We start from the raw sequence: 23,981 nt of genomic DNA on the forward strand, positions 1-23,981 counted from the left end.
AAATCGTTGCCCCCAATGCCATCACCGCGGACGCCACCCGTATGCTGTTGGCCTGGATGGCACACATGGTTGACATCACCTCCTGCTCCTGCACGCGGTTGGACTCCTCCAACTGCAGGTACTGGATGCTCGTTGACAACCCCTCATGTTGTCCCTGGCTCTGTGACTGCATCTCCACAATCAATGGGACCATCTATTCCAGAAGCACAAGACCTGTCTGGACGGCAGTCCTTGGGTCGGCCTTCCCTCTGTCCGTCCGCCCCCTCGGGAGTCCCTACCTCCCCCTGCTATACTGAGTCAACTGTTTGGTGCGCGCCAGAGTGTCCCAGGTACCTCATCACTAATGGCACAGTAGCACAGTGGTTAGCACTGTTGCTTCACAGGCACAGGGTCCCAGGTTCGATTCCCGGCTTGGGTCACTGCCTGTGTCTACATTGGTTTCTGTCGGGTGCTCCGGTTTCCTCCCACAAGTCCCGAAAGATGTGCTGTTGGGTATTTTGGACATTCTGAATTCTATCTCTGTGTACCCGAACAGGCGCCGGAATGTGGCTACCAGGGGATCTTCACAGTAATTTCATTGCATTGTTGATGTAAGCCACTTGTGACAATAAAGATTATTATTATTAACATGGCCGATCAAGGTGAGTGTCTCTGGGATGGTGGAGGTGTTGGAGACAACTGTGACGGAAAGTCACTGTCATCCTCCAACCCGACCTCTGGGATGTCCTGAGTCTCGGGCGCAGGGCTGGTGTCTGGGCAGGTCGGCTCACCGGGGGTTGGGGCTCCGGCTATGGCACTGGCTAGGGGCGGGGGACCCCAGATGGACCCGCCTCATCTCCAGAAGGTCCTGCAAGGCACAACACAAGATGCATGATTAGACCGCGGCCAGCGGTGCTGGGGGTGGGCATAGGGGTGACGGTGGTATTGGGAGGGATTGACACACGTCACTGACAACCACAACTAAGCAGGGTCTCACTTCCTTGCCCGTGGCCGAGCTCTACCTTGGCAACCTCCGTTTCCTCCGGGCCGCCAACCATGTCCAGGCCCCTCTGCTCTGCCATACTGAAGGGCTGCAGGTCCGCCGGTCCCCTTCCTGTCTTCTCCCGCTCCGGCGGTTGTGCGCGGCCTTCACCTGGTGTGGGGGGGGGACACATAAAATGTTGGACAATCCGACGCATGAAGCCCAGGGGGTGGGTAGGTGATGGCCTCAGTGACCAGGTCACCTAGCCATGGCAGCCGGTATGGGTACCAGCATGTGGTACAGGGTGAGGGTTCTGCCACTCTCCGTGGGGGCGGGGGGGCTAGGGTTACAGGTGTGTCCAAAGGTGTGCAGGTTAGGTGGATTGGACATGATAAATTGCCCTTAGTGTCCAAAATTGCCCTTAGTGTTGGGTGGGGTTACTGGGTTATGGGGATAGGGTGGGGTTGTGGGCTTGGCTAGGGTGCTCTTTCCAAGAGCTGGTGCAGACTCGATGGGCCGAATGGCCTCCTTCTGCACTGTAAATTCTATGTAAATCTATGTAAATGCCCTTCCAGTTTTTCTCTCATGAAAGTCCACAAATTTTAAGTTGGCGTCACACTTAGTCTCAGAAATGGAGAATCTTGCCCCACATCTTTGTTATCCAGTCCCTCCTTGTCCTTGCTTCCCTCTGTCTCTGTAATATCTTTCGGCCCAACAACTCCCTGAGCTATCTACACTGGGCAGCACGGTAGCACAGTGGGTAGCACTGTTGCTTCACAGCTCCAGGGTCCCAGGTTCGATTCCCGGCTTGGGTCACTGTCTGTGCGGAGTCTGCATGTTCTCCCTGTGTGTGTGTGGGTTCCCTCCAGGCGCTCCGGTTTCCTCCCACAAGTTCCAAAAGACGTGCTTGTTAGGTGTATTTGGATATTCTAAATTCTGTCTCTGTGACCCGAACAGGCGCCGGTATGTGGCAACGAGGGGCTTTTCATAGTGACTTCATTGCAGTGTTATTGTAAACCTACTTGTGACAATAAAGATGACTTTAGTGATCTCATTGTGGCCTCCATCAGCATCTCCAATTTGAAATCACTGCTCCATTGATGGCCAAAACCTTGGAATGCACTCTCTACACTCTGTGATTCTGCCTTTGTTAAGACAATCCCTAAATCCTACATCTCTGCCAAAGAATTTGGTCCTAATATCCAGTTTTGCTTTATAATAGTTCTGTGACGCCCCTGAGAATGTTTCATGCCCATACAGACTCTATATAAGGGTGTCATGTGTTTGTAAGCGTGGGGTGGTTTGTGTGTAAGACAGCTTGTGTATGTATGAGTGTAAATGTGAAGAAAATTACATGAACAAATATGAGTAGGATTGCAAATGTGTGCGAGTGAGTGAGAGTGTGTGAGCGCATGTGAGTGTGTTTATGAGTGAGTTTGAGAGTGTGTGTGACTGGAGTGCATATGAGTGAGAGTGTATAAGTGAGAGTGTGTGTGAGTGAGAGTGCAAGTGTGTGAGTGAGCGAGTCTGTGTGTGAATGAGTGTGTGCAAGTGCTTGTGTGATTGAGTGAACGTGTGAGTGAGCGTGTGAGTGAGAGTGCAAGTGTGTGTGAGTGAATGAGTGTGTGTGTGCAAGTGTGTGCATGAGTAATGCAAGTGTGTAGGAGTGTGTGAGTGAGCCTGTGAGTGAGAGTACAAGTGTGTGAGTGAGAGTGTGTGACTGCATGCAAGTGTGTGTCTGCGAGTGAGTGTGCGAGTGAGAGTGTATGAATGCATGTCAGTGTGAGCGTGTGTGTGTGTGAGTGAGTTTGTATGCATGAGTGCAAGAATGTGTGAGTGTGTGTGTGAGTAGTAATGCCGGTGAGTGAGTGAGTGTGTGGTAGTGCGAGGGTGCTCGAGTTAATGAGAGAGTAAATGTGAGTGTGAGTGAGTGAGAGTGTGTGACTGTGTGCTTGAGCGTGTGGGCGTGAGAGTGTGTATAGATATGAGTGAGTGTGAGAGTCTGTATGAGTGTATGCAAGTGACTGAGTGAGTGCGTGTGAGTGCGAGCGTGTGTCTGTGAGTGAATATGAGTGCAAGCATGTGTGAGTATGAGTAGTAATGCCTGCCTGTGTGTGAGTGAATGTGCGTCTGCGTGTGTGCTTGAGAGTGAATGCGAGAGGAAATCAATCAGTAGCTAGTGGTGTCCTTCAGGGATCAGTGTTATGCCCACAATTGTTCACAATTTACATAGATGATTTGGAGTTGGGGACCAAGGGCAATGTGTCCAAGTTTGCAGACGACACTAAGATGAGTGGTAAAGCAAAAAGTGCAGAGGATACCGGAAGTCTGCAGAGGGATTTGGATAGGTTAAGTGAATGAGCTCGGGTCTGGCAGATGGAATACAATGTTGACAAATGTGAGGTTATCCATTTTGGTAGGAATAACAGTAAAAATGATTATTCTTTAAATGATAAAATATTAAAACATGCTGCTGTGCAGACAGACCTGGGTGTGCTAGTGCATGAGTCGCAAAAAGTTGGTTTTCAGGTGCAACAGGTGATTAAGAAGGCAAATTGAGTTTTGTCCTTCATTACTAAGAGGGATGGAGTTTAAGACTAGGGAGAGGTTATGCTGCAATTGTATAAGGTGTTAGTGAGGCCACACCTGGAGTATTGTGTTCAGTTTTGGTCTCCTTACCTGAGAAAGGACGTACTGGCGCTAGAAGGTGTGCAGAGGAGATTCACTAGGTTAATCCCAGAGATGAAGGGGTTGGATTACGAGGAGAGGTTGAGTAGACTGGGACTGTACTTATTGGAGTTTAGAAGGATGCGGGGGGGATCTTATAGAAACATATAAAATTATGAAGTAAATAGATAAGACAGATGCTGGGAGGTTGTTTCCACTGGCGGGTGAAAGCAGAACTAGGGGACATAGCTTCAAACTAAGGGGAAGTAGATTTAGGACTGAGTTTAGGAGGAACTTCTTCACACAAAGGGTTGTGAATCTATGGAATTCCCTGCCCAGTGAAGCAGTTGAGGCTCCTTCATTAAATGTTTTTAAGATAAAGATAGATAGTTTTTTGAAGAATAAAGGGATTAAGGATTATGGTGTTCGGGCCGGAAAGTGGAGCTGAGTCCACAAAAGATCAGCCATGATCTCATCGAAGGGACAGATGGCTTACTCCTGCTCCTAGTTCTTATGTTCTAAATGAGAATGTGAGTGTGTGCCAGTGTGAATGTGTGAGTGAGGGTGTGTAACTGTGTGTGCTCGAGTGTGTGGGTGTGTGTGAGAGTGTGTAAATGTGAGTGAGTGCGAGTGTGTGTGTGAGTGAAAGTATGTTTGAGTGGGTGTAGCGAGTATGTGTGTGGGAGTTTGTGTGTGTGTGAGTGTTTGTGAGTTCGAGAGAATGGATGTTGAGTGTGTGCATGCCTGAGTGAAAATGTGAGAGTGTACTTGAGTGTGTGTGTGAGAGTGTGAGACTGTGTGTAAGTATGACAGTGTGTGTGAATGTGTGTAGTGGGTGTCAGTGGGCATGAGTGTGTGCGCGTGTGAGTGGGAGTGCGTGGGTGTGTCAGTTAAAGTGTGCATATTTGATTGAGGGTGTGCATGAGTGGCTGTTGAGTGACAGTGCATGTGCAAGTGTAAGTGAGAGCGTGTGTGAGTATGTGTGTGTGTGAGAGTGGGTGTGAGTATGTGTGTGTGTGAGAGTGGGTGTGTGTGAGAGTGGGTGTGAGAGTGGGTGTGTGAGTGGGTGTGAGAGTGTGTGTGTGTGAGAGAGTCAGTGTGTGAGTGGGTGTGAGAGTGTGTGTGTGTGAGAGAGTCAGTGTGTGAGTGGGTGTGAGAGTGTGTGTGTGTGAGAGAGTCAGTGTGTGAGTGGGTGTGAGAGTGGGTGTGTGTGAGAGAGTCAGTGTGAGAGTGTGTGTGAGAGTGGGTGTGTGAGTGGGTGTGAGAGTGGGTGTGTGAGTGGGTGTGAGAGTGGGTGTGTGTGAGAGAGTCAGTGTGTGAGTGGGTGTGAGAGTGGGTGTGTGTGAGAGAGTCAGTGTGTGAGTGGGTGTAAGAGTGGGTGTGTGTGAGAGAGTCAGTGTGTAAGTGTGTGTGTGAGTGGGTGTGAGAGTGTGTGTGAGTGGGTGTGAGAGTGGGTGTGTGAGTGGGTGTGAAAGTGGGTGTGTGAGTGGGTGTGAGAGTGGGTGTGGACTGCCCTCAAACAGCAGCATCCAGGGGCGCAGGCTGGTGTCCAGGATGAGGGTACACTCAGTGCAGGCACGGCCCAGTGGTCCCAACAGCTGAAGCAAGGCACTAGCATCAAGGCAAATGGCTGTCCAAAAATGTCAGGAATCAGGCAGCTCCTGAGAATATTAAGATGTTCTCAATCTGTGGATTAGATCTATCTAGAAAGCGAGGTGAAGTGTAAAGAGAGAGCTGGCAGTTGCATATCTGAGATACTGTCTCTTTAAAGGAAGCCCATCATTCCTCAATACGAAAGGGGCAACCACTGAGTGGTAAGTCAATATGAAGCAAACCTTGCAGGCCACCCTACAAGGGCACTTCCTCCCCAGTCCTAAAGGGGGCGCGATCGTACACACTATTGTGTACATGTCCTTATAGTGAATCATTCCGCTACAAAGAAAGCACATTTGGTTAGACAACAGTTGAATAGCAGACAGTATCTATCACCTAGAAGATAGCACAGTGCTAATCCTGTTGGTGGAAACATTGCCTTATTCTGCTTCAGGCTGAGAGCATGAGGTAGCGACGGCAGCAAGTGCTTCACAAATGCGATTGAATATAGAGACAAATAGCTGTCACAGGGGGTAACCAAGGGGCTGTAATCTCTTGCCTTTTCTATCTGTCATTTGTTTCAGTGCTTTACAGTTCTCTTGACTGCAGGATCCAGTAAATTTGAGTCCCGGGGGAGTTCTGAAGATTGACTGATCCCAGCAATCAGAATGTCTTTGAGAGTCCTCAGTAAAGCCACAGGCCTTCATCTTCAAAACCAGGACATCTAATCCTGCGGTGACTGCTGGGAAAAGAAGTTTCCAGGAAATTGTCTAGCATTATCTGACACTTGTGTTTATCTTCACGACACCATTCTCTTCCCTCAGGTTAAGGAAAGGACAACATCAAATGTCAGGTTAATGAGATATATCCTAGAGCGAGAGGGGACTGAGCGATACCAGTCAGTGTACAGATATCTCCCTGAGAGAGAGAGGGAATGAGAGATCCCAGTCAGTGCACAGATATCTCTCTGAGAGAGAGGGGACTAAGAGACACCAATCAGTGTACAGATATCTCCCTGAGAGAGAGGGGACTGAGCGATACCAGTCAGTGTACAGATATCTTCCTGAGAGAGAGGGACTGAGCGATATCAGTCTGTGCACAGATATCTCCCTGAGAGAGAGGGACTGAGAGGCACCAGTCAGTGAACAGATATCTCCCTGAGAGAGGGGACTGAGAGGCACCAGTCAGTGTACAGATATCTCCCTGAGAGAGAGGGAATGAGAGATACCAGTCAGTGTATAGATATCTCCCTGAGAGAGAGGGAATGAGAGACACCAGCCAGGGTACAGATATCTCCCTGAGAGAGAGGGGACTGAGAGATACCAGTCAGTGTACAGATATCTCCCTGAGAGAGAGGGGACTGAGAGACACCAGTCAGTGTACAGATATCTCCCTGAGAGAGAGGGGACTGAGAGATACCAGTCAGTGAACAGATATCTCCCTGAGAGAGAGGGGACTGAGAGATACCAGTCAGTGAACAGATATCACCCTGAGAGAGAGGGGACTGAGAGACACCAGTCAGTGTACAGATATCTCCGTATGGAGAGGGGACTGAGAGACACCAGTCAGTGTACCGATATCTCCCTGAGGGAGAGGGGACTGAGAGACACCAGCCAGGGTACAGGTATCTCCCTGAGAGAGAGAGGGGACTGAGAGACACCAGTCTGTGTACAGATATCTCCCTGAGAGAGAGGGGACTGAGAGACAGCAGTCAGTGTACAGATATCTCCCTGAGAGAGAGGGAATGAGAGACACCAGTCAATGACCAGATATCTCCCTGGGACAGAGAGATACCAGTCAGTGTATAGATATCTCCCTGAGAGAGAGAGAGGACTGAGAGACACCAGTCAGTGTGCAGATATCTCCCTGAGAGAGAGGGGACTGAGAGACACCAGTCAGTGTACCGATATCTCCCTGAGAGAGAGGGGACTGAGAGACACCAGCCAGTGTGCAGATATCTCCCTGAGAGAGAGAGGACTGAGCGATACCAGTCTGTGCACAGATATCTCCCTGAGAGAGAGGGAATGAGAGACACCAGTCAGTGAACAGATATCTTCCTGGGACAGAGAGATACCAGTCAATGTACAGATATCTCCCTGAGAGAGAGGGAATGAGAGACACCAGTCAATGAACGGATATCTCCCTGGGACAGAGAGATACCAGTCAGTGTATAGATATCTCCCTGAGAGAGAGAGGACTGAGCGACACCAGTCTGTGTAGAGATATCTCCCTGAGAGAGAGGGGACTGAGAGACACCAGTCAGTGTACAGATATCTCTCTGAGAGAGAGGGGACTGAGAGACACCAGTCAGTGTACAGATATCTTCCTGAGAGAGAGGGGACTGAGAGATACCAGTCAGTGTACAGATATCTCCCTGGGAGAGAGGGGATTGAGACACCAGTCAGTGTATAGATATCTCCCTGGGATAGAGGGGACTGAGAGACACCAGTCAGTGTACAGGTATCTCCCTGAGAGAGGGGGGACTGAGAGATACCAGCCAGTGTACAGATATCTCCCTGAGAGAGTGGGTACTGAGAGATACCAGTCAGTGTACAGATATCTCCCTGAGAGGGTACTGAGGGATGCCAGTCAGTGTACAGATATCTCCCTGAGAGAGAGGGAATGAGGGACACCAGTCAGTGTACAGATATCTCCCTGAGAGGGGACTGAGAGACACCAGCCAGTGTACAGATATCTCCCTGAGAGAGGTGTGACTGGGAGACAGCAGACAGTGTACAGATATCTCCCTGAGAGGGGACTGAGAGACACCTGTCAGTGTACAGATATCTCCCTGAGAGAGGTGTGACTGGGAGACAGCAGTCAGTGTACAGATATCTCCCTGAGAGGGGACTGAGAGACACCAGCCAGTGTACAGATATCTCCCTGAGAGAGGTGTGACTGGGAGACAGCAGACAGTGTACAGATATCTCCCTGAGAGGGGACTGAGAGACACCAGTCAGTGTACAGATATCTCCTTGAGAGAGAGGGGACTGAGAGACACCAGTCAGTGTACAGATATCTCCCTGAGAGAGAGGGGACTGAGAGACACCAGTCAGTATACAGATGTCTCCCTGAGAGAGGTGTGACTGGGAGACAGCAGTCAGTGTACAGATATCTCCCTGAGAGGGGACTGAGAGACACCAGCCAGTGTACAGATATCTCCCTGAGAGAGGTGTGACTGGGAGACAGCAGTCAGTGTACAGATATATCCCTGAGAGGGGACTGAGAGACACCAGCCAGTGTACAGATATCTCCCTGAGAGAGGTGTGACTGGGAGACAGCAGACAGTGTACAGATATCTCCCTGAGAGGGGACTGAGAGACACCAGTCAGTGTACAGATATCTCCCTGAGGGAGAGGGGACTGAGAGACACCAGTCAGTGTACCGATATCTCCCTGAGAGAGAGGGGACTGAGAGACACCAGTCAGTATACAGATGTCTCCCTGAGAGAGGTGTGACTGGGAGACAGCAGTCAGTGTACAGATATCTCCCTGAGAGGGGACTGAGAGACACCAGTCAGTGTATAGATATCTCCCTGAGAGAGAGAGGACTGAGAGACACCAGTCAGTATACAGATGTCTCCCTGAGAGGGGACTGAGAGACATCAGTCTCTGTACAGATACCTCTTTTTGCCAGAATTCAAGTGCGAGATGAACCAAATTCCTCTGCATTGCTAGCATCCAGTTGAAATTCCCCACCCTCTGGATCGTCATGTTGGCTGAGTGTGCGGGAATAGAGGCTGTGGTCTTCTCATCCTTTCCCTGTGTTTCTCTCCTTTCCGATCTCCTGAAGTATGCTAGTCTCCTCAGTTGATTCGGGTGACCACCACATCGCAAAATATTGCAGTGGTGAACCTTTAGTGAAAGAACAATTCGCAAACTGCTTGAGGCTGGAATACCTACCAGGCAGCCTTGTCATACTCAGCCCACACTCGCACAAACTCGTCCAAGTGATGTGGTCCCAGGATGGAAGAATCACGCGTCAGGTACTCAAAGTTATCCATTATGACAGCTACAAACAGGTTCAGCATCTGAGGGAAAAGGAAACCCAAAATCAGGAACTTGGACACACTCCAGGACCAACAGCAAATTGAAAGGCGAGGAAACACATCCAGGCCTGATGAAATGGACATGACCTCTTGCCCTGCTGTCAACCTCGACGGCTGAGGGTTGTCAGAGCCTTTTAAAAGTGCTGCAGACTGTGCTGGGCTCAGGCGAGCGGGTAGGAAGGCTCTGGGAGTGCAGCCCCAGTGGTGGCCTGTGTAGGGTCCAGCTGGTTAATGTTGGATAAATATGGTCTCTCTTCTGGCTGCAGCACAGCTCGGAGCTGCTCAGTTACAAGAGGGAGCACGAAACTGACACCAGAGATTAGGGGATGGTGATTTGGGTAGAGGCTAGCAACAGAAGGACTTACATTTCTATGGTCTCACAGCCAATGCAGCATTTTTTTAAGAATGTGCATATTGCTGTAAAGTAAGAAACATGGCAGCCAAATTGTACACAGCAAGATGCCACGAACAGCAATGTGATAATGACCAGATATCCTATTTAAGTGAGGTTGGATAAGAAATAACTATTGGTCAGGACACTAGGGAGTGCTCCCCTACTCATGTTTAAAATAGTGTCAGAAGATATTTCACATTCAGGGTGGCAGGGTGCTCAGCACTGCTGCCTCACACTGCCAGGTACTCGGGTTTGATTCTGGCTCTGGGTGACTGTCCGTGTGGAGTTTGTACGTTCTCCCTGTTTCTGCGTGAATTTCCTCTCGGTGCTCTGGTTTCCTTCCACAGTCCAAAGATGTGCAGGTTATGTGAATTGGCCATGATCAATGCGCGGGGTCACGGGGGAGTGGGCCATGGTGGGGTGCTCTTTCATAGGGTCAGTGCAGAATCAATGGGCCAAATGGTCTCCTTCTGCACTGTAGGGATTCTATAGATTCACGTGAGGGAGTATAAACATGTTTGGTTTAACATTGTGTCATTATGGCAGCATCTCTCCCTCAGAACTGCACTGGGGGTATCAGCCCGGATTCTCTGAAGTGTTTGGACATGAATCAACAGGATTATAATCAGAGACAAGAGTCTTCCTCACTGAGGCACGGCTGACATGAAGGAAGATTGGACTGTTCACAGTATGGAGAGGGTCAAGGAGGGTTGATACATGGTTACAAGTGATGAATGTGTTGGGAAAGGGGTTTGGCTGATTATAGAATGAGTCTGATGAATAAAAACCATTGAATTCTTGTATCAAAAGCATCGCCAGAATAACAAAAATTCATTTTGATTCTCCAAAATTGCCACTTACAAGAAATGAGCAGAGGAATATGAAAGAGACAAAGTAGAAATAAGCAAAGTCGGTGCCACATTGTCTGTCCGAGGCACCCTCACATCTCTTCTCACTCAGGCACGCCAGCATGATCTCCTGCCAGGACTCCCCTGTTGCACTCCTGCAGTCAAACACACATGCTCCATCAGTATGGCGGGAAACACTGAGCAGTGTGGGAAGACACTGGCAAATGGGGAAACACAATGGGTATCGCGGACACACACTGCTAATACACCGGGGCTACGCACCGGGCACCGAGGGAAAGCACTGTGGGCACGTACTGCGCATCAGGGGCACGCACTGCTCATCAGGGGCACGTACTGTGCATCAAGGGCATGCACTGCGCATTGGGAGCAAGCATCGTGAAGCGGGGGCATGCACTGCGCACTGGTGGCATGCACCGAGTTTTGGGGACACACACTGGGTATTGGGGACAGGCACCGGGAAAAGGAGACATGCACCATGCACATGCACCTGGTATTGGGGACAGGCACTGGGCATTGGGGAAAACACACTAGGTATTGGGGAAAACACAATAAGTATTGGGGACACACACTAGGTATTGGGGACACACACTAGGTATTGGGGACACACACTAAGTATTGGGACACACACTAGGTATTGGGACACACACTAGGTATTGGGACACACACTAGGTGTTGGGGACACACACTAGGTATTGGGACACACACTAGGTATTGGGACACACACTGGGTATTGGGGACACACACTAAGTATTGGGGACACACACTAGGTATTGGGGACACACACTAGGTATTGGGGACACACACTAAGTATTGGGACACACACTAGGTATTGGGACACACACTAGGTGTTGGGGACACACACTAGGTGTTGGGACACACACTAAGTATTGGGGACACACACTAGGTATTGGGACACACACTAGGTATTGGGACACACACTGGGTATTGGGGACACACACTAAGTATTGGGGACACACACTAGGTATTGGGGACACACTAAGTATTGGGACACACACTAGGTATTGGGACACAGACTAGGTATTGGGGCACACACGAGGTATTGGGGACACACACTAGGTATTGGGGACACACACTAAGTATTGGGGACACACACTAGGTATTGGGACACACACTAGGTATTGGGACACACACCGGGTCTTGGGGAAAACACATTGGGTATTGAGTATGCACTGACCCTCAAAAACAGCACCCCACCAAGGCCCACTTCCCTACCCACCCATCCCACCCTATCCCTGTAACCTTCCCTGCATATCTTTAAGACACTAAGGGACAATTTAGCACAATCAATCCACCTAATCTGCACATCTTTGGACTGTGGGAGGAAACCAGACCATGCGGAGCAAACTCACGCAGATTTGGGGAGAATGTGCAAACTCTACACATATTTATTGACCTTCAAAAGCAGAAGCTCTCTGAAAAATGTCTCTGTCTGGGAAAATTCCTCCCTTTGGGGTAATTCTCTGAGATCTGATTGGTACCTCAGGCCAGGTGACCTTTATTCTGCTGTGTTTCCCTCAAAGGGACAATCATTACAGATTCCTTGACATCCCAATTTCTGGATCAAGATGTTGTAAGGCTGCTCAATACTTTCACTATAAATAAGGCCTGAGACTTGTGGTAATTGTATGTTTGGCTAAGCATAGAAGCATAGAATTTACAGTGCAGAAGGAGGCCATTCCGCCCATCGAGTCTGCACAGGCCCTTGGAAAGAGCACCCTACCCAAGCCCACATCTCCACCCTGTCCCCGTAACCCAGTAACCCCGCCCAATCTTTTTGGACACTAAGGCAATTTGGCATGGCAAATCCACCTAACCTGCACATCTTTGAGCTGTGGGAGGAAACCGGAGCACCCGGAGGAAACCCACACAGACATGGGGAGAAAGTGCAGACTCCACACAGACAGTGACTCAGCGGGGAATCGAACTTGGGACCCTAATGTTGGAGTGTAATTGGGATGATAATTTTTGAAGATTTTGCTTACTTTTTAGCACATCGGTAGTTTTAACAAAGTTCTGATTTTGTCACAGGCACCTTGCTAATGGGTTGAGTTAATGTAAACTAACCCAAAGTGTTAATGATTTAAAACATGGAGTTAATGATGGAGTATAGTGAATGGGTGCACAGCTGATGCTGACTCGAATGGAAGCTTCTTAAAAGCCAACATCTAAACTATTCCGAAAGGATTTCGGAGCAGATTGTGGAAAGCTGATAAATGTTTAACAAGCTGTAATGCTAACTGTGTTTCTCCCTTTCCGAGACTCTGAGAGGTTCCCCAGTTGAGTGTTTCTCGGCAGCACGATTGTCTTCCCACCGCTTGTCAATGGGATTTTCTATTGTAACCACCCCACGCCGGTGGGAACCCCATGGGCGAGGGTATGCTGCCAGCGGGAAAAGTAAATCGTAACACCCGGAGAATTCCGGCTTCTATTTTTCAGCATTTCCTGTTCTTACCATAGATAGAAAATGTTGTGAAGTAACAGGAATACGAAATTAAACTGATTTCACACTGAGTGTAGATTCATATCCTCACTCATCAGTAGGAAATAATTTTAATTCCTTTTAATTCATTCTTGGAATGTGAGTGTGGCTGAAGCTTATCTCCCCCCCCCCCCCCCCCCCCCCCCCCCCCCACCCCCCATTTAATTTTCCTAGACACAACAGTTCACTCAGCCACTTCAGAGGGCAGTCAAGTGTCAACCATGTTGTTGTGAGACTGGAGTCAAATATAGGCTTAGACCGGGTCAGGGTGGCAGACATTGCTCACGAAAGGACACGAGTGATTTGGCTGGGGCTTTAACACCTTTATTGTCGGCTGTTACTCAGGCCAGCTCTTTACCTCCAAAACTTGTCAACACTGAAATAAAATCCTAAGGCCATTACAAAGAAAAAAAAGAAAGACTTGTTCTGTGGTGCTTTTCATGCCCAGTCTCAAAGGGGTTCACAGCCAGTGAAGTACATTATAGTAACATGTTGCAATGCAGGAAACATCACAGCCAATTTGTGCAAAGTAAAATCGCACAAACAGCATTATGATAATGACAAGATCGTCTGTTTTTGTGATGCCAACAGAGCATGAATATTGGTCAGGACACTGGAGGGAACTCCAGTGCGACAGGATCATTTACATCCACCTACATAGGAGCTGGAGCCTCTATTTAACATCCCATCCAAGAGACAGCACCTCCAACAGTGCGGCACTCCCTCAGCACTGCATTTGAACAACGGTTTTTACTTTGCACTCAAATCGGAGGCAAGAGAGCTCCCAGCTGAGCCACGGCTGGCATAGATATTTGTGTAAAAAGAAAATTACTGCGGATTCTGGAATCTGAAACCAAAGAGAAAATTCTGGAAAATCTCAGCAGGTCTGGCAGCATCTGCAGGGAGAGAAACGAGCTCACGTTTCTAGTCCAGATGACCCTTTGTCAAAGCTCGAAGGCACAGAAAATGGGAGATATTTATACTGTGGGGTGAGGGAATGAAAGATAGATATTTGTGTATTAGCATTTCCAAATATTGAAAACTTTAACTTTTTTTTAAACACCAGGCTAATGAAACTGCTACCATTTCCCAGATTAATGATGTATGACATAAACAACAAAGTGGCACAGTGGTTAGCACTGCTGCCTCACAGCACCAGAGACCCAGGTTTGATTTTAGCTTTGGGTGACTGTGTGGAGTTTGTACTTTCTCCCTGTGTCTGCATGGATTTCCTTTGAATGCTCCGGTTTCCTCCCACGGTCCAAAGATGTCCAGGCTAGGTGGACTGGCCATGCTAAAATTCCCCCTCAGTGTCCAAAGATGTGCAGGTTAGGTGGGGTTATGGAAATAGGATGGGGGATTGTGCTGAGGTAGGGTAATCTTTCAGAGGGTCGGTGCAGACTCGATGGACAGAATGGATTCAATGATTTGCTGGTGTCTGTCAGATAAAGCTGACAGAGAAACCTTTGTTAGAGGAACATTCTGTTGCAGATCTAAACTGCGAGTGAAGCTTTTACAGCAACATAACATTCAAATCTGAGGAATCTAACAGGTGTTCCTTGGCTCTGTGTGGCCACGGGATACCAGATGCAACCCACCTGAACAACAGCATCAAGGCATTGAAGAAGGTGTGGAAATTGTTGTGCCGGTTGATGGGGGTGCCGTCTTCCAATCCAATGTTTCCAAATAGCTGACAAAATCCGCAAGAGATTGAAACCACTCTGTTAGTCAGCACACTGAATAGAATACTGGCTTAATGTATTCATAGCATCTTACTCAGTTTAAAGTCTGGAACTCACCTGCATCCCAATGATGGCATATATGAAGAACAACATCGCAATCAAGAGGCAGACGTACGGAAGGGCCTGGGAAGGAGAACATTTGCTGATCACGAATACTACAATGCATTCACCATAAGATGGCAAACAAAAGGCGGAAAGTCCAAACTTCTATTTATTAATGATCTTTTACAGCTCCCAGTGCATTAATATTTCCAGCAAATATTGCTTGTACAGAACTCAAGTACTGCTGAAAAGCACACATACTGACAAAGCTTTTCGTCTTTACTCATCAGGAATGCTCGCAAGAAATTACCAAACTGTAACGGAGGAACAATAATTTATATTGTTTGAGAAGAGAATGCGGACTAGTTGGCAAGTGAAGAGAATGCGGATTGGTGGAGGCGTTGTCATGGGGAATGCAACAGAGAACAATTAAGTGATAGATATTCTGCTATTCTGAGTGATCTGGCTGGGGTGAGAAAAAACTAATAAGTGACGTCACAGGAAAGCTGTGACCCGATTGCACTAAATTTAAAAATTAAACATTGTTAAGCTAATTAAACTTAATTAATTACTTAATCATAATTTAGAGGGGTATCTAAGTCAGAGACCGAAGAGTACTGTATTTATCATTTACATTTATAGTAGAAATCTAGTGCTAGGAAACATATAGTTAACAGTAACTTTAAAAAAATTAATAATTTTTAATTTAATTTGCTCATTAATTAACGTAATGTCAATTGAGGGATGCAGTGCTCTGACTGTGAGATGTGGCAGGTCCGGGAGGCTTCCAGCGTCCCGGATGGCTTCATCTGCAGAAAGTGCACCCAACTGGGGCTCCTCACAGACCACATGGTTCGGCTGGAGCAGCAGTTGGATGCACTTAGGAGCATGAAGGTGGCGGAAAGCGTCATAGATAGCAGTTATATAAATGTGGTCACACCCAAGGTGCAGGCAGAGAAATGGATGACCACCAGAAGGGGCAGGCAGTCAGTGCAGGAATCCCCTGTGGTTGTCCCCCTCTCCAACAGGTATACCCCTTTGGATACTGTCGGGGGGATAGCCTATCAGGGGAAAGCAGCAGCAGCCAGAGCAGTGGCACCACGGCTGGCTCTGATGTTCAGCAGGGAGGGTCAAAGCGCAGAAGAGCAATAGTCATAGGGGACTCTATAGTCAGGGGCACAGATAGGCATTTCTGTGGACGTGAAAGAGACTTCAGGATGGTATGTTGCCTCCCTGGTGCCAGGGTCCAGGATGTCTCAGAACGGGTAGCAGGCATCCTGAAGGGTGAGGGCAAACAGGCAGAGGTTGTGGTACATATTGGTACTAATGACATAGGCAGGAAGGGGGATGAGGTCCTGCAGCAGGAGTTCAGGGAGCTAGGCAGAAAGTTAAAAGACAGGACCTCAAGGGTTGTAATCTCGGGATTACGCCATGTGCCACTAGCCAGTGAGGCTAGAAATAGGAAGATAGAGCAGCTAAACACGTGGCTAAACAGCTGGTGTAGGTGGGAGGGTTTCCGTTATCTGGACCACTGGGAGCTCTTCCGGGGCAGGTGTGACCTGTCTAAAAGGACGGGTTGCATCTAAACTGGAGAGGCATAAATATCCTGGCCGTGAGGTTTGCTAGTGTCACACAGGTGGGTATAAACTAGTATGGGGGGGGGGGGGAGAGAGAGAGAGAGAGAGAGAGAGAGAGAATAGGTCAGAAGGTGAAAAATTGAGGGAGAACTAGGGAATAGGGCCAGTATGGCTCTGAGGAAGAGCAGACAGGGAGATGTTGCTGAAAACAGCGGGTCTGGTGGCCTGAAGTGCATATGTTTTAATGCAAAAAGTATTACCAGTAAGGCAGATGAACTTGGAGCTTGGATTAGTACTTGGAACTATGATGTTGTTGCCATTACAGAGACCTGGTTGAGGGAAGGACAGGATTGGCAGCTAAACTTTCCAGGATTTAGATGTTTCAGATGGGATAGAGGGGGATGTAAAACGGGTGGAGGAGTTGCGCTACTGGTTAGGGAGAATATCACAGCTGTACTGCTGGAGGACACCTCAGAGGGCAGCGAGGCTATATGGGTAGAGATCAGGAATATAAAGGGTACAGTCACAATGTTGGGGGTTTACTACAGGCCTCCCAATAGCCAGCGGGAGATAGAGGAGCAGATAGGTAGACAGATTTTGGAAAGGAGTAAAAGCAACAGGGTTGTTGTGATGGGAGACTTTAACCTCCCCAATATTGACTGGACTCGCTTAGTGCGAGGGGCTTGGACGGGGCAGGGTTTGTAAGAAACATCCTGGAGGGCTTCTTAAAACAATGTGTAGACAGTCCAACTAGGGAAGGGGCTGCACTGGACCTGGTATTGGGGAATGAGCCCGGCCAGGTGGTAGAAGTTTCAGTAGGGGAGCACTTCAGGAACAGTGACCACAATTCAGTAAGTTTTAAAGTGCTGGTGGACAAGGATAAGAGTGGTCCTCGGGTGAATGTGCTAAATTAGGGGAAGGCTAATTATAACAATATCAGGCAGTAACTAAAGAACATAGATTGGGGGTGGATGTTTGCGGGTAAATCAACATCTGACATGTGGGAGGCATTCAAATGTCAGTTGAAAGGAATTCAGGACCGACATGTTCCTGTGAGGAAGAAGGATAAATGTGGCAAATTTTGCGATCCTTGGATAACGAGAGATATTGTAGGCCTTGTAAAAAGAAAAAGGAGGCATTTGTCACGGCTAGAAGGTTGGGAACAGACGAAGCCTGTGTGGAATATAAGGAAAGTAGGAAGGAACTTAAGCAAGGAGTCAGGAGGGGTAAAAGGGGTCACAAAAAGTGAATGGCAAATAGGGTTAAGGAAAATCCCAAGGCTTTTTACACGTACATAAAAAGCAAGAGGGTAGCCAGGGAAAGGGTTAGCCCACTGAAGGACAGGGGAGGGAATCTATGTGTGCAGCCAGAGGAAATGGGTGAGGTACTAAATGAATATTTTGCATCAATATTCACTAAAGAGAAGGAATTGGTGGATGTTGAGTCCGGAGAAGGGTGTGTAGATAGCCTGGGTCACATTGAGATCCAAAAAGACGAGGTGTTGGGCGTCTTGAAAAATATTAAGGTGGATAAGTCCCCAGGGCCTGATGGGATCTACCCCAGAATACTAAAAGAGGCAAGAGAGGAAATTGCTGAGGCCTTGGCAGAAATCTTTGGATCCTTTGGATGTCTTCAGGTGGTGTCCTGGAGGACTGGAGAATAGCCAATGTTGTTCCTTTGTTTCAGAAGAGTAGCAAAGATAATCCAGGGAACTATATGCCGGTGAGATTTACGTTAATGGTAGGGAAATTACTGGAGAGAATTCTTTGAGACAGGATCTACTCCTATTTGGAAGCAAGTGGTCGTATTAGCGAGAGGCAGCACGGTTTTGTGAAGGGGAGGTCATGTCTCACTAACGTGACAGAGTTTTTCGAGGAGGTCAATAAGGTGATTGATGCAGGTGGGGCAGTGGATGTTGTCTATATGGACTTCAGTAAGGCCTTTGACAAGGTAAACATGACATGGCATGGCAATCTGGTACAAAAGGTGAAGTCACACGGGATCAGAGGTGAGCTGGCAAGATGGATACAGAACTGGCTAGGTCATAGAAGGCAGAGAGTAGCAATGGAAGGGTGCTTTTCTGGTTGGAGGGTTGTGACTATTGGTGTTCCGCAGGGATCAGTGCTGGTACCTTTGCTGTTCGTAGTATATATAAATGATTTGGAGGAAAATATAACTGGTCTGATTAGTAAGTTGGTGGAATTGTGGATAGCGATGAGGACTGTCGGAGGATATAGCAGGATTTAGATTGTTTGGAGACTTGGGGGGTGAGATGGTAGATGGAGTTTAATCCGGACAAATATGAGGTAATGCATTTTGGAAGGTCTAATACAGGTAGGGAATATAGTGAATGGCAGAACCCTCAAGAGTATTGACAGTCAGAGAGATCATGGTATACAGGTACACAGGTCACGGAAAGGGGCAACACAGGTGGAGAAGGTAGTCAAGAAGGCATACGGCATGTTTGCCTTCATTGGTCGGGGCACTGAGTATAAAAATTGTCAAGTCATGTTGCAGCTGTATAGAACCTTAGTTAGGCCACACTTGGAGTATCGTGTTTAATTCTGGACTACCAGAAGGATGTGGAGGATTTAGAGGGGGTGAAGAATAGATTTACCAGGATGTTGCCTGGTATGGAGGGCGTTAGCTATGAAGTGAGGTTGAATAAACTTGGTTTGTTCTCACTGGAATGATGGAGGTTGAGGGGCGACCTGATAGAGGTCTACAAAATTATGAGGGGCATAGACAGAGTGGATAGTCAGAGACTTTTTCCCAGGGTAGAGGGATCAATTACTAGGGGGCATAGACTTAAGGTGCGAGGGGCAATGTTTAGAGATGTACGAGGTAAGTTTTTTTACACAGAGGGTACTGGGTGCCTGGAATGCGCTGGTGGAGGAGGTGGTGGAAACTGGGACGATAGTGATGTTTAAGGGGCATCTTGACAAATACATGAATAGGATGGGAATAGAGGGATATGGACCCCGGAAGTGTAGAAGATTTTAGTTTAGAGGCAGCATGGTCGCCGCAGGCTTGGAGGGCCGAAAGGGCCTGTTCCTGTGCTGTGTTTTTCTTTGTTCTTTGTTCAGTTCATTGCCCAGCCTTGTTCAAATTCAAACCAATTCGACTCTAATTGGTCAAGGCAGTCTTGAGGAATGAATGAACCAGGGAATGGCTGTCCTGCAAGCATTGAAAAAGGTGCACATACTCCTTCTGTTTGCAAAGAACAGGGCCATGTGTGTGTAAATATATGTGGCTTCTAGCGCGTGTAGGTGAGCCACATTGTGAGCACGACTGATAATCGCAAACTTGTTTTCAGTGCAATACCCAGGATTGTTTAAGATTGTTGCCCAGTTGCAAAATCCCATCTAATGTTGGGCACTGTGTTTTGAGTTTTGCAAGCACGGCTGATTGGGAACGGACATTATTTATCCTGCTGAAAGGACGTGGTGTTTAATACGATCCACCAGTCGTTAAGGATGTATGGCTCACTCTGTATGGCTAAGCTTGATGCTGAAATAGGGTTGCATTAAGGATATTCTGTGGGGTAATGGATACTCTGATTACTTGTATATCACGCAAAACGTGAATTGGCCTAAGGCCAATTCACCTTCAGTCCTGATAAGTGCCCTGTCTAATTCAGATTACAATGGAAAAGTAAGGTGTCTGAAGCATTTGAGCAATAGTTGAAGCTAGTTGTTTCATTCTGTTACTATGCAGGACTAACACAAGTGATGTTCTCCATTGTGCCTTCAAAAAGATGTTCTGCCTCTCATACAAACGTGTAATGTGGTATATGAATTTCAGTGCCAGTGTGATGCCAGCTACATAGACCGTACATCCCATTGACTGGACGATCGTATCAAACACCACATCGCCTCACTTTTTTGCAACATGCAAAGTACTGACCGCATCCAACTAGCTCGTGCTTGCAAAACTCAAAACATAAGTGTCCAAAATTAGATAGGATTCTGTAATTGGACAACATTGGTCAAACATTCCTGGGAATTACACTGAAAACAAATTTAAGATTATCAGTTGGGCTCACAGTATGGCTCACTTAGACATGCAAAGCCATATATATTCACACACAAACGGCCCTGTCCTTTGCAGACAGAAGGAGCATGCCCACACTTTGCAAACGGAAGCTTAGGGAACAGACATTCCCTGGTTCATTCCCCAGGGACTAATCAGTCAACTGGCTCGGCTTTTAATTTGAACAAAGCTGGGCAACTAACTGTTCCCTGTTGCATTCACCATGGCCTCCATCAATCAGAGTACACTTGCCATCAAATCAGCACTCTCTTCCCATACAGTGTGAATTGTTGTTCCCTCTTTACAGTTTGATAATTTCCTGTAAGCCATCCTGATGAGTGCAAGATGAAAACTTTTTACAGCAATATTTCAGCCAGTGCAATAGTACAACAGGGAGAAGACTCCCTTGAGAAATTTTCAGGTATGCACAATATTAGAGGACATTTTTGTGATTTCCATGCCCAGGATACTAGACCATGGAGCAATGTTGAAGACTCGCGCAAGGAGAGTTCGGAACACATGCTGGGTTGCACAGCTTTTAACAGACCGGTTTGTCCTTGCAATGGGTTCTGGGCAGAGGTCTTTTAAGACTTCTGATATGTGGAATGGGATCTCTCTCCTATATCCAGCTTGTGACCTTACTGCTCAATCCATTTGTTGTTTCACTGAGTGAAAATGTTTGGATGTTTCTTGTACCTTAAAGGACTGCACAAAAGTCCAGAGGAGAATTCGGATGGTGTAGCCTTGACGTAGGAGCTTGATTAGCCGGGCCGCACGAAACAACTTCAGGAAGTTCAGATTCACAAACTTTAACTGCGGAGAGATTGAAATGTTACATCATCATCCATGTCACAATGAAAATCACTGTCTGCCATCTAGCTGCTCCTTCACCAGGTATTGGGGGATATTTATTTCTGTAAACTCCCGGAAATGCCAGCTCCATTCATGTTTCTATCTCCTTACACCCTGGCAGTGAAATGAGCAGCAAACAAGATATTAATCGCCAACCTCTCTAACTAATACCCATAGATGCCCTGATACACCGTCAGTGCCCCATCACCCTGTCAAGGTCCCAATATCCCGTCAATGTCCCAATAATCCACCAATGCCCCAATAACCCGTCAATGCCCCAATACGTTGACAGTGTCCCAGTACCTTGTCAATGCCCCAATACCCCGTCAATGTCCCAATACCTTGACAGTGTCCCAGTACCTTGTCAATGTCCTAATATCCCGTCAATGTCCCAATACGTTGACAGTGTCCCAGTACCTTGTCAATGTCCTAATATCCCGTCAATGTCCCAATACGTTGACAGTGTCCCAGTACCTTGTCAATGCCCCAATACCCCGTCAATGTCCCAATACCTTGACAGTGTCCCAGTAACTTGTCAATGCCCCAATACCCCATCAATGCCCCAATACCCCGTCAATCCCAATACCTTGACAGTGTCCCAGTAACTTGTCAATGACCCAATATCCCGTCAATGCCCCAACACCCTGTCAATGCCCTAACGCCCTGTCAATGCCCCAACACCCTGTCAATGCCCCAACGCCCTGTCAATGTCCCAACGCCCTGTCAATGTCCCAACGCCCTGTCAATGTCCCAACATCCCGTCAATGCCCCAACGCCCTGTCAATGTCCCAACGCCCTGTCAATGTCCCAACATCCCGTCAATGTCCCAGCGCCCTGTCAATGAACCAACATCCCGTTAATGTCCCAACCCCCCGTCAATGTCCCAACATCCCGTCAATGTCCCAACATTCCGTCAATGTCCCAACGCCCTGTCAATGTCCCAACATTCCGTCAATGCCCCAACACCCTGTCAATGTCCCAACATCCCGTTAATGTCCCAACGCCCTGTCAATGTCCCAACGCCCTGTCAATGTCCCAACATTCCGTCAATGCCCCAACACCCTGTCAATGTCCCAACGCCCTGTCAATGCCCCAACACCCTGTCAATGCCCCAACGCCCTGTCAATGTCCCAACGCCCTGTCAATGCCCCAACGCCCTGTCAATGTCCCAACGCCCTGTCAATGTCCCAACATCCCGTCAATGCCCCAACACCCTGTCAATGCCCCAACGCCCTGTCAATGTCCCAACGCCCTGTCAATGTCCCAACATCCCGTCAATGTCCCAACGCCCTGTCAATGTCCCAACATCCCGTCAATGTCCCAACATCCCGTCAATGCCCCAACGCCCTGTCAATGTCCCAACATCCCGTCAATGCCCCAACGCCCTGTCAATGTCCCAACATCCCGTCAATGCCCCAACGCCCTGTCAATGTCCCAACATCCCGTCAATGCCCCAACGCCCTGTCAATGTCCCAACATCCCGTCAATGTCCCAACGCCCTGTCAATGTCCCAACGCCCTGTCAATGTCCCAACATTCCGTCAATGCCCCAACGCCCTGTCAATGTCCCAACATCCCGTCAATGCCCCAACGCCCTGTCAATGTCCCAACATCCCGTCAATGTCCCAACGCCCTGTCAATGTCCCAACGCCCTGTCAATGTCCCAACGCCCTGTCAATGTCCCAACATCCCGTCAATGCCCCAACGCCCTGTCAATGTCCCAACATCCCGTCAATGTCCCAACATCCCGTCAATGTCCCAACATCCCGTCAATGTCCCAACGCCCTGTCAATGTCCCAACATCCCGTCAATGCCCCAACGCCCTGTCAATGTCCCAACATCCCGTCAATGTCCCAACGCCCTGTCAATGTCCCAACATCCCGTCAATGTCCCAACGCCCTGTCAATGTCCCAACATCCCGTCAATGTCCCAACATCCCGTCAATGTCCCAACGCCCTGTCAATGTCCCAACGCCCTGTCAATGTCCCAACATCCCGTCAATGTCCCAACGCCCTGTCAATGAACCAAAACTTTGTCAATGTCGCAATACCTCAATACCCCGTCAGTGCCCAATATCCCATCAATGCCCCAATGCCCCCTCATAGCGCCAATACCCTCTCAATGCCCCAATACCCCATCAATGCTCCAATACCCCCTCAATGCCCCAACACCCCATCAATGCTCCAATACCCCCTCAATGCCCCAATACCCCGTCAATGCCCCAATAACACCTCAATGCCCCAATATCCTTTAAATGCCCAAAACCCTGTCAATGCACCAATTCCTTGTCAATGGCTCAATACGCCTCAATTCCCCAGTATCCCGTCAATTCCCAATACCCTGTCAATGCCCCACTGATGTTAGCAATGTTGCTTCACAGTGCCAGAGACTCAGATTCAATTCTGACCTTGGGTGACTGTGTTTAGTTTTTACATTCTCCCTGTGTTTGCAGGGTTTCCTCCAGGTGCAGTGCTTTCCTCCCACAGTCTAAAGTTGTGCAGGTTAGGTGGAGTGGCCATGCTAAATTGCCCCTTAGTGTCCAATGGTTCGGTGGAGTTATGGGGGTAGGGCAGGGGCATTGTCCCAATACCCTGTCAATGCCCCAATACCCCTTCAATGCCCCAATACCCTGTCAATGTTCCAAAACCCAGTCAATTCCCCAATACCCTGTTAATGCCTAAATACCCTGTCAATGCCTAAATACC

At 48.2% G+C, this 23,981-nt stretch overlaps 1 protein-coding gene across 1 annotated transcript in view; it reads right to left on the reverse strand.

Moving 5' to 3' along the window:
* LOC119964246 (probable voltage-dependent R-type calcium channel subunit alpha-1E) overlaps nt 1–23,981 on the reverse strand; it is a 1,062,240-nt gene that overhangs the window by 70,289 nt on the left and 967,970 nt on the right. Inside the window, exons 31-36 of the mRNA XM_038793526.1 lie at nt 21,122–21,238; nt 14,832–14,897; nt 14,631–14,722; nt 10,525–10,666; nt 9,124–9,251; nt 5,464–5,560 (exon numbers count right to left, since the gene is read on the reverse strand). Coding sequence (XP_038649454.1) covers nt 5,464–5,560; nt 9,124–9,251; nt 10,525–10,666; nt 14,631–14,722; nt 14,832–14,897; nt 21,122–21,238 — 642 coding nt within the window. The remainder of the gene's footprint in view (nt 1–5,463; nt 5,561–9,123; nt 9,252–10,524; nt 10,667–14,630; nt 14,723–14,831; nt 14,898–21,121; nt 21,239–23,981) is intronic.

Source organism: Scyliorhinus canicula, chromosome 4 (assembly GCF_902713615.1).
Source record: "Scyliorhinus canicula chromosome 4, sScyCan1.1, whole genome shotgun sequence".
Classification (NCBI taxonomy): Eukaryota; Metazoa; Chordata; class Chondrichthyes; order Carcharhiniformes; family Scyliorhinidae; genus Scyliorhinus; species Scyliorhinus canicula.